The sequence below is a fragment of the Mycetomoellerius zeteki genome, unplaced genomic scaffold (assembly GCF_001594055.1).
Source record: "Mycetomoellerius zeteki isolate Tzet28-1 unplaced genomic scaffold, Tzet1.0 scaffold248, whole genome shotgun sequence".
In the NCBI taxonomy this organism is placed as follows: Eukaryota; Metazoa; Arthropoda; class Insecta; order Hymenoptera; family Formicidae; genus Mycetomoellerius; species Mycetomoellerius zeteki.
The window spans coordinates 3446-16903 of NW_017257225.1; the positions used below are offsets into that span (position 1 = coordinate 3446).

At 31.6% G+C, this 13458-nt stretch overlaps 2 protein-coding genes across 4 annotated transcripts in view; one reads left to right on the top strand and one right to left on the bottom strand.

Moving 5' to 3' along the window:
- The first annotated feature begins 438 nt into the window (after positions 1 to 438).
- LOC108723636 (myosin-3) lies at positions 439 to 7881 on the top strand. The gene is made up of 18 exons (XM_018449533.1): positions 439 to 515; positions 954 to 1325; positions 1730 to 2094; positions 2325 to 2482; positions 2564 to 2668; positions 2857 to 2990; positions 3065 to 3238; positions 4137 to 4468; positions 4612 to 4799; positions 5158 to 5388; positions 5975 to 6031; positions 6097 to 6325; positions 6410 to 6558; positions 6653 to 6754; positions 6841 to 7050; positions 7127 to 7309; positions 7369 to 7518; positions 7597 to 7881. Exons 3-18 carry the CDS (start codon positions 1734 to 1736, stop codon positions 7783 to 7785), a joined length of 2952 nt encoding a protein of 983 aa, XP_018305035.1. The 5' UTR covers positions 439 to 515; positions 954 to 1325; positions 1730 to 1733; the 3' UTR covers positions 7786 to 7881.
- Positions 7882 to 8277: 396 nt separating this feature from the next.
- LOC108723633 (kinesin-related protein 4) overlaps positions 8278 to 13458 on the bottom strand; it is a 5582-nt gene continuing 401 nt past the window's right edge. The window contains exons 1-6 of one of the 3 annotated variants that reach the window (XM_018449529.1): positions 13139 to 13223; positions 12284 to 12659; positions 9885 to 12142; positions 9050 to 9805; positions 8736 to 8953; positions 8278 to 8531 (exon numbers count right to left, since the gene is read on the bottom strand). In XM_018449529.1, the coding sequence (XP_018305031.1) occupies positions 8399 to 8531; positions 8736 to 8953; positions 9050 to 9805; positions 9885 to 12142; positions 12284 to 12650 (3732 nt within the window). In that variant the 5' untranslated portion in view covers positions 12651 to 12659; positions 13139 to 13223 and the 3' untranslated portion in view covers positions 8278 to 8398. Of the gene's footprint in view, positions 8532 to 8735; positions 8954 to 9049; positions 9806 to 9884; positions 12143 to 12283; positions 12660 to 13074; positions 13093 to 13138; positions 13224 to 13458 lie in introns of those variants that run through there. The other 2 variants (XM_018449530.1, XM_018449528.1) reach the window with 2 other exon arrangements.

A 13458-nucleotide genomic window follows, 5' to 3' on the forward strand; every position in this document is an offset into this window, starting at 1 on the left:
CATTTACAATAAATATTTCATAATATTTATAATAAATGTTTATAATCTGTGCAATCTAAGACCACAAAAATATTTACAAAATATTTAAAATAAATTTTATAAATATTTATAAATATTTTGTAAATATTTTACATATATTGTGTGCTGTCTGGAATATAATATACATAAAATAAAAATAATTGACATACGTACTACGTATTTGATAAAAAGAAGTTCGAAATGTTTTGAAGTGAGCAAAATATTCAATAGTGACATTATAATATGAAATATTTAATTTCTTTTCATATGTACATTATATATGTAATGTTTCTTATATTACACATACAACCTTTTTGGTCAGTTACACAAAAATATTTCTCCATTACATTCAAATTGCCATATACAATTTGATGATATAAAGTAACTATTACAAGAAATATAACAAAGAAATCGCAGGTTATTCATATAAATATCACTACATTTTGCTGGCTCAAGTAAAGAACGCGGTGCTGTGTTTCGAAGGTAAAAATATGAAGGTAAAATTAATATTTATAAAAATAAAATATTCTGTTTCTTTTATATCAAACGGTACACATGTTTCATGATTAATCTTTTAGGAAACCGTATATGTGACATCTGATTTATTATTATATACATCAACTTCTTTTCGATATATTTTTGAATGTTTAAAATTAGTCTATTGAAAAAATTGAAAAATGTTTCATCTATTAAATAATGATATTAAATATTTTAGTTATTATTATAACATACTTTTATAAAAACATTAGATAATACATATCATATAATAATTATATTTATATGTTCTAGTATTATTATTAAATTATTATATTATATATATATATATACAATATTTTAAGTATAGAAAATTACGTTGATACAAAAGATTGTAAATATTGTAAAATAAAATATTTAAAAAATGTTTACGTGCAATAAAAGTTGTTCCTATTATGCAGAAACGACGGCCGCGTGCAAAAAATTCTCTGCAAAACTATTCTCGTATGCATGAACGTTTTCCGACCAAAGCAAAGAGCATTCACGATTCGAAAGGACAAAGTTTTAAACAAAGCTATTCTAAGCTTCAGCAAAACGATGAATATTGCGATAATACATCATGCCTAAAGAAAAACGCATTTGGTTCGTTGGAATCTCTCTTCGACTTGAAGAAACCATTGAATTTAAGTGATGTATTTCCTTTAGCATTCCGTTACCATAAGCAACAATTAATCAAAACATCCAATGCTACAAAATCAGAACCATTCGTAAAAGTATTATTTCTGCAATCTTTTTCATCACAGACAAATCTTGAGCCGTTTGTTTTCAAAGCGGTAATTATGTTATTATATCATAATATTCTATCGCTTTCATTCTCCAATTATTTGTTCTTATACTTTTGTAACAAGAATTAATTTTGTATTGTTCAAAATCATTAAAAAGTAAGAGTAACAAGGGCTGAAATAACTTATGGTACTTGCATACTTTATATTATAATAAAACTAATAATTTTTTCAGTATGAAAAATGTGACAAAGTAAAAGTTGAACAAAATACAAATAATCAAATAAAGAAAAACCAAGAAAACGAATTCCTGTTGGAAGTCTCAAAATCCGTGGAATTAAATGATTTGATTCACTATCAACAAAATCGCTCAGTGTAATAATTTCTTTATTTACGTAGTATTTTTATATGTTATATCTAATAACACCATAAAATATAATAACATATGTATGTAGAAATATGGCTGAAAACAAGATACCGGACAGCGAAGTACAAGAAGAGGAAGAAAAGAAAGCTACAATTGAAGATACTATCGTAGACGAAGGATCTGCTGCGATAGAAGATCTTAAAGAACATCAAATTGAAACTAAAAAAAAGAATAATGATGAGGATGAGCGAGAAGATGAAGCTAAGGATAAAGATAAAAATGAAACTACAGAAGATAAAACTAATGACAAAGATGAAGTTGAGAAAAATAAAACTGATGACAAAAACGAAATTGAAGGAACTAAAACTGATGACAAAAATAAAATTGAAGGAATTAAAATTGATGAAATCAAAATTAAAGAAGATAAAGCTGATGACAAAATTGAAAACAATGGTAAAAATAAAATGACAATAAAAAAAATTAAAGATAGAGATAATTTACCAGAGGATCTCTGTTTTATTCTTTCTATTTGATGAAAGATATATTTCTATTATTTAAAATTAATAACACAAATGATATAGATTAATAGCATCTAATTGTAATTATTTCTTCTCTCTCTCTCTCTCTCTCTCTTTCTCCCTCTTTCATTTTCAAGTTATTACAAGTATATTTTAAAAGTGTAGATGAAGTGACAAAATCTGAGGAAATTGTAAAGCCGATAATAAATGCACTTGTTAAAACTGATGATATAATCATAGAAGTAAAAGTAATGAATGAGAGATTTATTATGTTAACGGATGAAGTCAAACAATTAAAGCGTGAAGTTTTTGAATTGTCAGAGGTAATCAGAGGTTTCATTATTATTTAATATAACTTTATATTAATACGATAATTATAATTTATAATAATATTTCTTAATCAGAAACCTGAATTAACAGAAGAAGATAAGCTTGCGTTTCAAGAGAAACAAAACATTCTTACTTCAAAAGTAGCGGAACTAGAACAATTGACACAAAAAATTCAAAAAGTATACGTATTACGAAAATATTTAAAAGATATTTAATATCTATATATAATCCTACTTAAATTATTTTACATGTAATCATATCTTTGCGATAAGCTTGAAATTCTGCAATAATGCGTGTCAATAAAATGAAATCAATAAAATAATATATTGCTATTTGTTAAAAATATAATGCGATAAATATATTGCAGGCGCGAGAGAAAGTAGAACGGCTTCGTAAAGTGGAAAAAGAAACTGAGATAAGAAAAAGAGACATAGAACCATTCAAAAAAATTTTAGAAGAAGATCACTTCGAGATACCGCAAATGCAATATCCTGAAGATAAGTAAGTTATATTTTATTCAAACAAAATGCTGCTAGCCAATCAAGATATAATTCTCAATCATATATTCTTATTAGACTTCCAAGAATAATTGTTTGCGGTTATACGGACGTGCTTCCAAAACTCGTAGTAGCGGATACCGAACGGAAAGGAAAGGAAAAGTGTTTTGAAAAATTAACCGGCAAACTAACCGAGTCTTTAACGATGCAGGAAAAATTGGTCAAAGAAAATGCGCAACTGGAAGGTGGAAAGTATGCTTGTCTTTTGTATAATAAATTCTAAATATATATTCTATAAATACATAAATGAAATAAATGAATTATATTTAATATAAAAATTTTATATATATATAAATTTCATTAGAAATTATACTTATAAAAACTTTAAGAAATATATATCTGACGATATTTCATAAATAACATATATATGAAAAATTTTTAGAAAAGATGTAGATTTTTTGAGAAGTGTTCCAATTCATATAAAAAAATGTAAGAAAGTTATATAAAATTATATAGAAATTCTGAAAAATTATATAGAAATTCTAAAAAATTATATGAAAAATTTTGAGAAAAATTTTCACCAGGGATGGCTATACATGTAAGTGATTATTATAAAATAGCATAAGGCATAAAATATTAAGAGTTAAATTTAGATTTACTTTTTTCAAGATGTCTATATATTTTAAAAGAACAAACTTAATATTTTAAACTAAAGTTAAAATAATTATAGTTTTGAATAAGATAAACAGAAACAAATGTATCAATTGACTTTTTTAGGACACTTGATATAATGCAAAAAAGAATTTAATACCCGATAGTTATTTTATTTATATGACAAATAATAGACGATCAAATAAAATGTTTGAAAATTAAACGGTTCCCTCGGTGACGATTTCACGATGTTTTCAGCAATTTGAAGCATGTCAATCATACGTCACTTATACGTAACTCGGTTTTATGATATACTAATATCATAACAATGAATGAAATGTGCACGTTAATGATTGTTTCGTTCGCGAAAGTTTTATAACATCTTAATCTTACTTTTAAATGATCTTTTTATATTCGTCTCTCACTTATATTCTATAATATATTAAAATAAAGCGAAAAATGAAGATTGTACGGAAAGCTGTGTTGTCTTGCAAAATAGGTACAAACTAGAAGAAGCATTGCTAGAAAAAGATACAGCTCTCGAAAGTTTACAGAAGAAGGTATGCAGTCTGCAAGCAGAAATGCGTATAATTGTCAAAGAAAATATGGAGTTGAGTCGCCAATTGGCTACTTTAAATCAACTAGTGATTAGACCTACTTGCTGTTACACCTGCCCAGGTGTTACTCCGTCTCCTCCATCAACGTCACCGACGTTATCTTCGCGTCCGCATGTCAACGCGCAACCTCGAGACGACATTTACTGCCGATGCAAATGCTGTTTGCGATCATCGTACACTGACACTTTATCACCAACTACGGAAACTGCATGCAGTAAGACGAATAATTGACAAAATATGGTAATTCGGTCGTTAAGAAATAATGTAGTAGAAACGAGATATTTTGCATATCTGTTAAAAAAAGGTTTGCAAAGGCGATGAATTTTTCTATAAAAAAAAGAATGTTCAATCTCGCAGATTCACCGAGGCTTACAGGAGGTGGATCGCCAACAGAGGAACGTTACCTCGCAGATAGCAACGATTTGCAAAACGTAGAGATGTGTTCCCGAGGTCCAGTCGTCGTTAAACCATTGCTTCCTCGAGGAACGTGTCCTGCAGAATTGGAAGATAAACTTGCAACATATGGCAATAGTACTAAACAATTAGTAAGTTTTAAAATGTGTTGGAGATAAACGCGATTCTTTCTACAATAGTAAAAATTGAGAACAATGTAAATAAAAATAATTAAAAAATTTTTTGAAAATATAATCTTTACATTTCCTTATAGTCTGATAAATCACAATACAACCAGTGAGAGAAGAGATAATTTTTATATTTTATACATTTCTATTTCAAAACTAATCAATCTTTTATTTATTGTTCATATATTAATTGTATGAAATGGTAAAAAAAAATATATATACATAATAAATTCTATGTCTGATATTCTGTGTAAAAAAATAGTTAAAAACTAATTGATAAAATCTATAGAATGTGTAATATCGGTTCATCTTATGATTCCAGGAACAGCAATTAGGCAGTATGGAGACTGAGGTACGTAACATGCAGATGGAATTAGCAAATGTGCAGCGAGAGCGACAACAATTGGAACAGCAACGTAAATTGCTCAAATGCACAGGACCTTGTGCACCGTGCGCTTGTTGCCCACCTCTGACTTCGACATGTATGACACCCACGCCAGGACTTCCGTTAATGGGTATTTCAAAGGTACCTGCAGTGTCTGTACAGATACCTGTACAGTTTTATTTTAACCAAATTTTTCAAATAATATTCACCTTTCAAACAATATGAGTTTTTACGTGTATACTTCCCTTAAGAAAAAGAACTGATTAGCGTTCCAATAAACTGTTTAACCATATAACTGATGATATTTTATCAATTATTGCAGTCCCTGGCGGAAAAATTTCGCTGAAATTATTTCACTTTTCAGCACTAAATACTTTTCTGCAAAATTTCAGCAAAATATAAGAGAAATTTCAGTTCAATTTTAGAGAAATTTCAACGATTTTTCAATATGTTAGCTGAAAAATTCACTTTCAGTGAAATTTCAACAAATTTTCAGCAATTTCGCTGAAATTTTCCAAAACGTAGAGTAATTTCAGTGACATTTTTTCACCAGGGATATCATCAGTTATTGAAAAAACTAATTAATTTATTGAAATACTAATCAGTTCTTTTTTCTAAGGGTTCTTTTTAATGTATTTTTATAATTTTTATATGCTACCTTCCACAATTAGATCGCGCTATTTGTTTTTGCCATTTAAACAGATAATTGATAAGTAGCGAGTAAAAAGTAATATATTTTTTTTATCGAATATAGACGATTGCACAGGCTGCACCTCTAATGTGCAGTGGTTCTTGTACAAACGCTACCATGGTAAGACTAAAGCAAATTTAATTGAATGCTTTGAATAATCGTAATAATATAATTTATGACCGAAGGGCACTAATACTTGCGTTCAACAATTACGCGATCTTCGTGAACAATACGCCCGGCTTCAAGATGATTATAAAAATAAGTTGTGTGAGGTATCGTGTATGAGGACAGAAGCAGAGAAATTCAAGCAAGATTTGCGCGATGTAAAGGAAAAGAAGGAACGAATAGAGATAAAACTGATAGACGTTCAAGAGCGATTAAAATTTCTAGAAACAGAAAAGAGAAAATTTGAAGGTAATTCACTATAGAAATAAGAACTATATGATATAAAGTTCCGATTTAATGTATGTAACAAAAAGTATATTAATTTCGAGACAGGTCATAAGGAACATCTCATCGAACAGGAACAAGCTCTGATGGTGGCGAAACAACGCTTTCGAGAAGCGCAAGATGAATTAGAAGAACTTCGTTCCTTGATTCAAGATCAAGCTGCTCAACTGGAAGATTATCGCAATAAATATTTGCAAGTTGTTATCGTTGCGACTTTTTGAATAAATTATATTCGATGCATTTTTTTCTCAAATGTAAGCGATTATAAAAATGAAATCAATATAATCTTAGGCCCAGCAACAAGTTGAAGAACAGCGTAGACAATTAGATCTCATGGAAATGGACAATGCACGAATGAATGAGAATGTTACTTTGGAGATCGGACGTGTTAAAGTATATCAAATACTAATATAATTGCAATTTGTTTGAGTTATGTAAAGATATTTTCATTCTGTATATATATTAATTAATGCAATTAGAATCAATTTCAAGAGAAATTAGCTGAGCTTGCACCGTTGCCAGATATTTTGAAACAAATGCAAATGAAGATGCAGGAAGCGCAACAGATGCGCTTAGTCGCTGAACGTAGCTGCGAGGATTTGTCGCGAGAATTGCTAGGGTGCAAAGATAAGATTCAAACTTTGCAAAATCAATTGGACGTATTGCGCACCGAGCATCAAACACTTCAGGTTGTAATTTGCTGCATAATTTAATAGTAACTTCATTATGTTAATTAAAAATAATCAATTACTATATTATGTGTAGGATGAAAGGGGACTTGGTTCCGGCAAGTCCGAAGAGATGGAAAAAAAGTGTGGCGAGTTGCGACACGAAAACGAAAGAATGAAAAACACATTGGCACGATTTGAGGAACATGAAGCACAGTTGCAAAAACGTATTGACGAGAAAATGCATGAAAACACGCAACTGTCATCAATGTTGGAACAGGTATGTGTTGATTTAGTGATAAAAAAATGTTATTCGTGAATACTAGTTTCCTGTTTAAGATAAGGGAGGATTCCGCTAGACAAGTAGCGAGAACAAAGGAGCGATGTGAAACTATGCGAAGATCGATGCAAGGCCAGATTGCTGAAATGGAAAGGCAATTGGCACAGTGTAGAGCAACAGCACGTGCCGCCCAACGAGACAGAGATGAGGTAACAATTGCAAATACCATGTAGAAATGTTAATAGACAAGAGTGTATTTACGACACGTTTCCCATTAATGCATGCAGATCAGACAAAAGATGCAGAGTCAAATAAATAACTTAAACGAGGCATTTAAACACGCGCAAGGCCGTATGAAATCGTTACAAGGTCATGTAAACTATCTCAAGACTTCTTATAGTAATATCTTTCTCGGACAAGGAGAAGCACCGACAAGTGCTTTGCCAATAGACGATTCTTGCGATTGCAACTATTAAATGCACATGATTTTTCAATAATAATGCTATATATTTATGTTCGTGTATATATATATATATATAGCGAAATTAAAATATATTACTCGACGTCACACACAAACCTTGTTATGCATTTATACTTTAATGACATTTTGTTACAATTGATAAAGTTGATTGATAAATAATTGTTATATCGTGTCACCCTTTTTATAAATTTTTAAATTATAAACAACACATTTGAAATATAAAAAAATAAAATCAAAACTTATGCACATTTTACTGTGACAATTACTTATATCATTATTCTTAACATATGGTTTAATTGTAGTACTTATCGTATACTATTTCACATAGACTAATTTCTTCACATGGAAAATATATTATGAATGCATAGGTACAACGTTTCTTATCAGAAATTTTAACAAAAGTGGCATGTATCATTGTTAGATATGCATATATTGGATGTAAACATATCTTTTTCATTATATGTTTTATTTAACAACTATGGTTTTTTTATAAGCAATAAAGTAGGACGATACTATAATAGTTCTGTAGTGGTTGAGAAAAAAATAAACAATAAAAATATGATATATGTACATATGAAAAAAAAAGAATAACATTGAGATGGATTTCTTTAGTTTGTATCCACTGAATGAAGCATATTGAGCATATTAAGAATAGCATCCGAACGTGATCGCATCCTTTCCATTTCCATTCGAAATTCTTCCAGTTGAGATTCAATTCGCTGTGCGTACGCATGGCAGCATCTGTAAACAAGTAAAACAATCTTGAAAGAATATATAATCTGAGAGGAACAGATATTTATTTTTATTACAATTCAAGAGAGATTTCCATTTTTACTAATAAAAAATATCATAAATTTCATAAATGATGTTACATCAAGTTGCTACCACAATTATGGAATACTTATGTATAATGAAAAAAGTTTTAAGAAATATTTGAAAGCACACCTTCCAGGTTGTCCTGCGTTTGAACACAATGGTTCTGGAGATGCACACGGCGAAATTTTGATTTGTGGAGAACTTCTTAAATAAGATTCCTTCTTGTGTGTACAGCTTTTGTTATTATTGGATACATTAGGATTAGAATTATAACAATCTCCACACCCTCGTACAAGATCCATTAAAATTCCTCGTACCCTTTTCCCAATTATTCTTCGTCGTCTCATCTAAAGAAAAATAATTATAATGAGTCACACATACAGTTATAATCATACAGATTTTTGTTATGTTCATAAAATTATTCATAAATGATGTAAACTTACCTCTGGTCTTTCACTACATTGTTTCAGAGTTATTAATGGCTCTTCTTCATGTATATTAGGAGATGAGTGACTACAGGATTCGTTATATTCCCGATCTGTATTCATTATTAGTGGCTCACAAGTTTCTTTTAACATAGTACAAAATTTATGATTTTCTTGACAATTCTCTGGATTGTGCGGTGAATGATACGCCGTATAATTTTTACAAATGTGCTCGTCATCTTCTGAGGCAATATTTTCATGTAAATGCTTGTTAGGCTCTAGGTTTCTTGAAAAACTTTGTCGATGTTCTTGGGTGCTTAACTTTTCTTTGCTATAAATAAAACTATCTTCGAACTTTTGCTTTTCGTTATGTAAGGAACAATTGCACTTCTTCTCTGACGTGTCTATATCATGAGTGCAGTAGGAATGTAATTTTTCTTGGGGATGTATTCGTTTATATCTTTGCCATTCCTTACGATATTTTGAGAAATCACAGTCTTCACACGCATTTGAACTACATAATTTATCTGCTTTATCTGTAGAACAAGATGCTTTTGCTATGTTAAACGAAGGTGAATTTAGACATGAAAAATTAGATGCTGCTGAAGATAGTTCAAATTTAGGACTTTTTGATTTTTTACTTGTTGAACATACTAAATTACTGCCATTGAATCTAGTATTTGGCGTCTTTTGCCAACAATGATAATTTTTATCTTTCATTTTAGTAGATGCTTCTGTGTCATTTTCAGTTTCAGCAGTGGATTCTTGACTGATCTGAAAAATACATTTTAGTTTGAGTACAACAGAATCTTGAAACTAGTTTTTTTTAATTATAATTTATAAGATCACTTACCTCTTTACCCCAAATGTTGATTGTACCGTTCATTTCAGACATTCTTACTTCTACATTACCAAGTAAGTATGGACCGCATTCTCGTCTGCGTCCTTTTTCATTAATAGCCTTATCATTTTCAGCCTCCTCTGCTAGAATAAGAAAACTGCGATCTTTACTATTTTCATCCTCGCGATATACAAAGCACTTTACATTATCCTCTGGATCATCAGCGGTTTCTGTCTTGCTCTCTACTATAGATGTAGCAGTTCCTAATTGACTTGTATTGGCATTAGGTAAACTTGATTGCAAATCTACATTCTTATTTACTGAATCACATGAGTTTTTAAATTGGGATTCTGAAGGCGTTTCATTTAACTTTGGATGCAGTTCTACAGAGGCTTGGGAAACTTTAAAAGATTGTAGAAAATTAGATGGTTCAAGAATGTCTGTAATCTTTCTTTTCTTAGAGCTGGAAGGGAGACATTGATAACTACTATCATCATTTTGCAGATCCATCGATACATTTTCATTTGATCTTTTCTTTGAATTTTGTACCAATGGATTTTCTGGCTTTGTTTTTCCTTGTGTAATACTTGAAAGAGTTTGCAAGATTCGGGAGGAAGTAATAAATGCGCGTGATAATGAACGTGTTTTCCTTGGTGTACCGTCAGTCAGTATTATACTATCGTCAGACTGTAATGTTTTTGCTATTTCGGGTGGTTTAATGGATACTGATAAATTACAGGCACTGGAACTCCACTGATCTATAGAGCTTAACGTCGAAGCGACACTGCTACCTGATATTTTATTGTTGGATTGTTTGACATGTGTAGGCTCAGTTTGATCTTGGGGTTGATTAGATACAGAATCGATAAAAATGTCTGTTTGAACTGATGCAACCTTCTGTTCCGGAGGTTTGTTTTCTTTTTCATATTTTGCTAATGTTTTTCTCAATTCATCCAACTCTTGTTTCATTTTTAGATTTTCCATAAGCTGCTTTTGATATGTATCAAGCAGACTGTTATATTTTACAGTTTTCTGTGTTAATTTCTTTTTCAATGTGGTAACTTCTGAAGTATCCAAAGTCGTCTTAAATTCTTCATTTGTTTTTTCAAGAGGTATTTGCTCATTATTATGTTTTGCTTCATCTGACATTGTCTTAATGCTTTTTATATTCTCAATCCTTAAAGAACAAGTATCTTCTTCTCCATCTGTGGATACTTCCATTAGATCTGAATTATTAAATGCCTCAGGTTGAATATGTTCTTGCTCAATAACATGGGCGTTCTTATTTAAATCAGTTTTTTGACTAGAATTAGAAGTGCCATGCATATACTCGTCATAACTTAAAGTTCGCAAATCGTAAAATACCGTTGGTACTTCTTGATGACCATTTTGAGTAAGAGATGGAAAATTTGGAGTTTCTTTATCAGTATAATTGAATTTTAATGATTTATTTTCAATTGTTCCATTTTGTTTTTGCATTTTACTATCTATATTCGCAAGATCTCTTTCATTCTGTGTTGACTCAAATGGTATATCTATTTGAACTTCAGTCTGTATGGATTCTTCATGTATTGACTCTAAACAGTTTTTATTTTCTTGTCCATTCAATATTATTGGCGTAATAATAGCATCATAGGCCTCTTTATCCATCATGTTTTTTTCTGCGATTTGTAACTCCTTGATCATTCTTTGGGCATAATCTTTTATTGTCTTGTGAATCACTATAGGCGTTGTTTTTTCTGTATCATTGTTTTTATGATCGCTGTTGCTTTTATAGTGAGTTGTATCTTCCTGATGTTGTTTTACATGTTTTTCCATGGAACGTCTATTTTGTTCTTTTATATCTTTGATATAGCGTTTAACTTTGCTTTGTACATAATGATATTTTTCTGGCATTGGTTGCTTTCTCTGAATCATAGAATACATAACAGCTTGCTCTGAAATGTTTGGATAATTTGGCCTTAAACCTTGTGGGTGTCTTCTTTTAAAATATCCATCATTCACATTATTCTTGTATATTTTCAAATCTTGAAGAGAAAGGCTCTTTTCTTTGTGACGATTTTTCAATCTCCTATTAAAGATAAAATCATCAGATCTTCCATCATAATAATCTGTTTCGTAATTATCATCATCATGCATTTGTCTAGGATTGTCTTCATCATCTTCTTCATCTTCGTCATCTTCATCATCGTCCTCGTCATCCATTAAATGCTTCATGTTACTTGGATGATCCGAATCAAAATCATTATCAAGCTCTAAATTTTCCATATCTGTAACATAATGAAAAATATATACTAAAAAATATACAGTTATATCAATATTATAAGTGCAAAGACATCGACTATTTACTTGAAATAATATGTACTAAGCCAATTGTATTCTCTTATTATCTACAAGTCTATTAAACTTACCGTCACTATCTCCATATTCATCTTCGTCATCTTCGTCGTTATAAGGATGCTGATCGGTTTCTTCTCCAGATGATAAAACATACACACTACTCGCTGCTTGATCGTCGCTGGGATAGGGACTCGGGCTACGATCCTCTTCCACCTCTTGAGACTCATTTTCGGGCTGCTTCATGTTAACGTCCGAGTCATCTGGTCTTGTGATACTAGACACGCTAATGTACGTCGGCATTTCCTCATCCTCGAGCAGAGCCGTATCTACCTGATTCATTAATTTTGTTTCGCTCTTGGATGAATCGTTAGGAAGATCTTCCATCGCCTTTGTCTCCGTTTCGGTGTCGTCCGGCGAGTGCTCGCTGTTCTCAGACATCGTGGAAAACTACGGGCGAGAAGGAATCACGGATTATTATCGACTGATGTGATCTAACGATCGAAGACGTGGATTAACAACGCGACAATTCGCTGTCCGATTTATTTCCAATTTCTAGACGCTTCCCGGCCCGACGAACATATGTGGCGCGCAATGGAAAACTTTTTCATCAGCCGCCATTACAGGCCACACTTTGGACGATATCTCGTAATATCGTCGTGTCGCATCGTTTACTCTCTACATGTCGTCGCAAATAATTCGCGTTCTCGCTTGATAATACGGATTGCTAGCTGAATGGACAATCGGCCGTTAAGACGCACTCTCTCTTTCTCTCAATACCGAGCCATTATCCAAGCAAGATGAATGACCTGCACGTTGCAGGACTATACGTATATATGTGATGGAAAGAATCGAGCGGGTCTACCTCTTTTCACCCGCGAACTCGCTTGATGTGACCGCGCGATAATAATCGAAAGTTTGATTCGTACCGAGCGTGTCAACCGATCGAAATTACAGATCGTTTAGATCATTTAAATTTACAGCAAGCACTTTTCGCTCCTCGCACTGTGTATATACATACAAACGCACCGCTGACACCGCTAAACCGCTGTAAATGCCGAGATTAACGCCACTCACGCGCATGCGCGCTCTGTACGAGTGTAGGGAATCGCAGAATATATGTAACATACATACACACGCCGAGAGCTCCTTTTAATTCGTTTTATTATCGATCCCGGCCTTTGGCGCATACGAACGAAAATTCATAGCGTGCATTTTTCCTTTTCTCTTTTTTTGGACAAACCTAACC

Coding starts and splice junctions, on each gene's coding strand:
- LOC108723636 (XM_018449533.1), top strand. CDS start 1,734: ATGGCTGAAAACAAGATACCGGACAGCGAAGTACAAGAAGAGGAAGAA. Junction 2,669..2,856: donor TGACACAAAAAATTCAAAAA/GTATACGTATTA, acceptor AATATATTGCAG/GCGCGAGAGAAAGTAGAACG. Junction 4,800..5,157: donor GCAATAGTACTAAACAATTA/GTAAGTTTTAAA, acceptor TTATGATTCCAG/GAACAGCAATTAGGCAGTAT.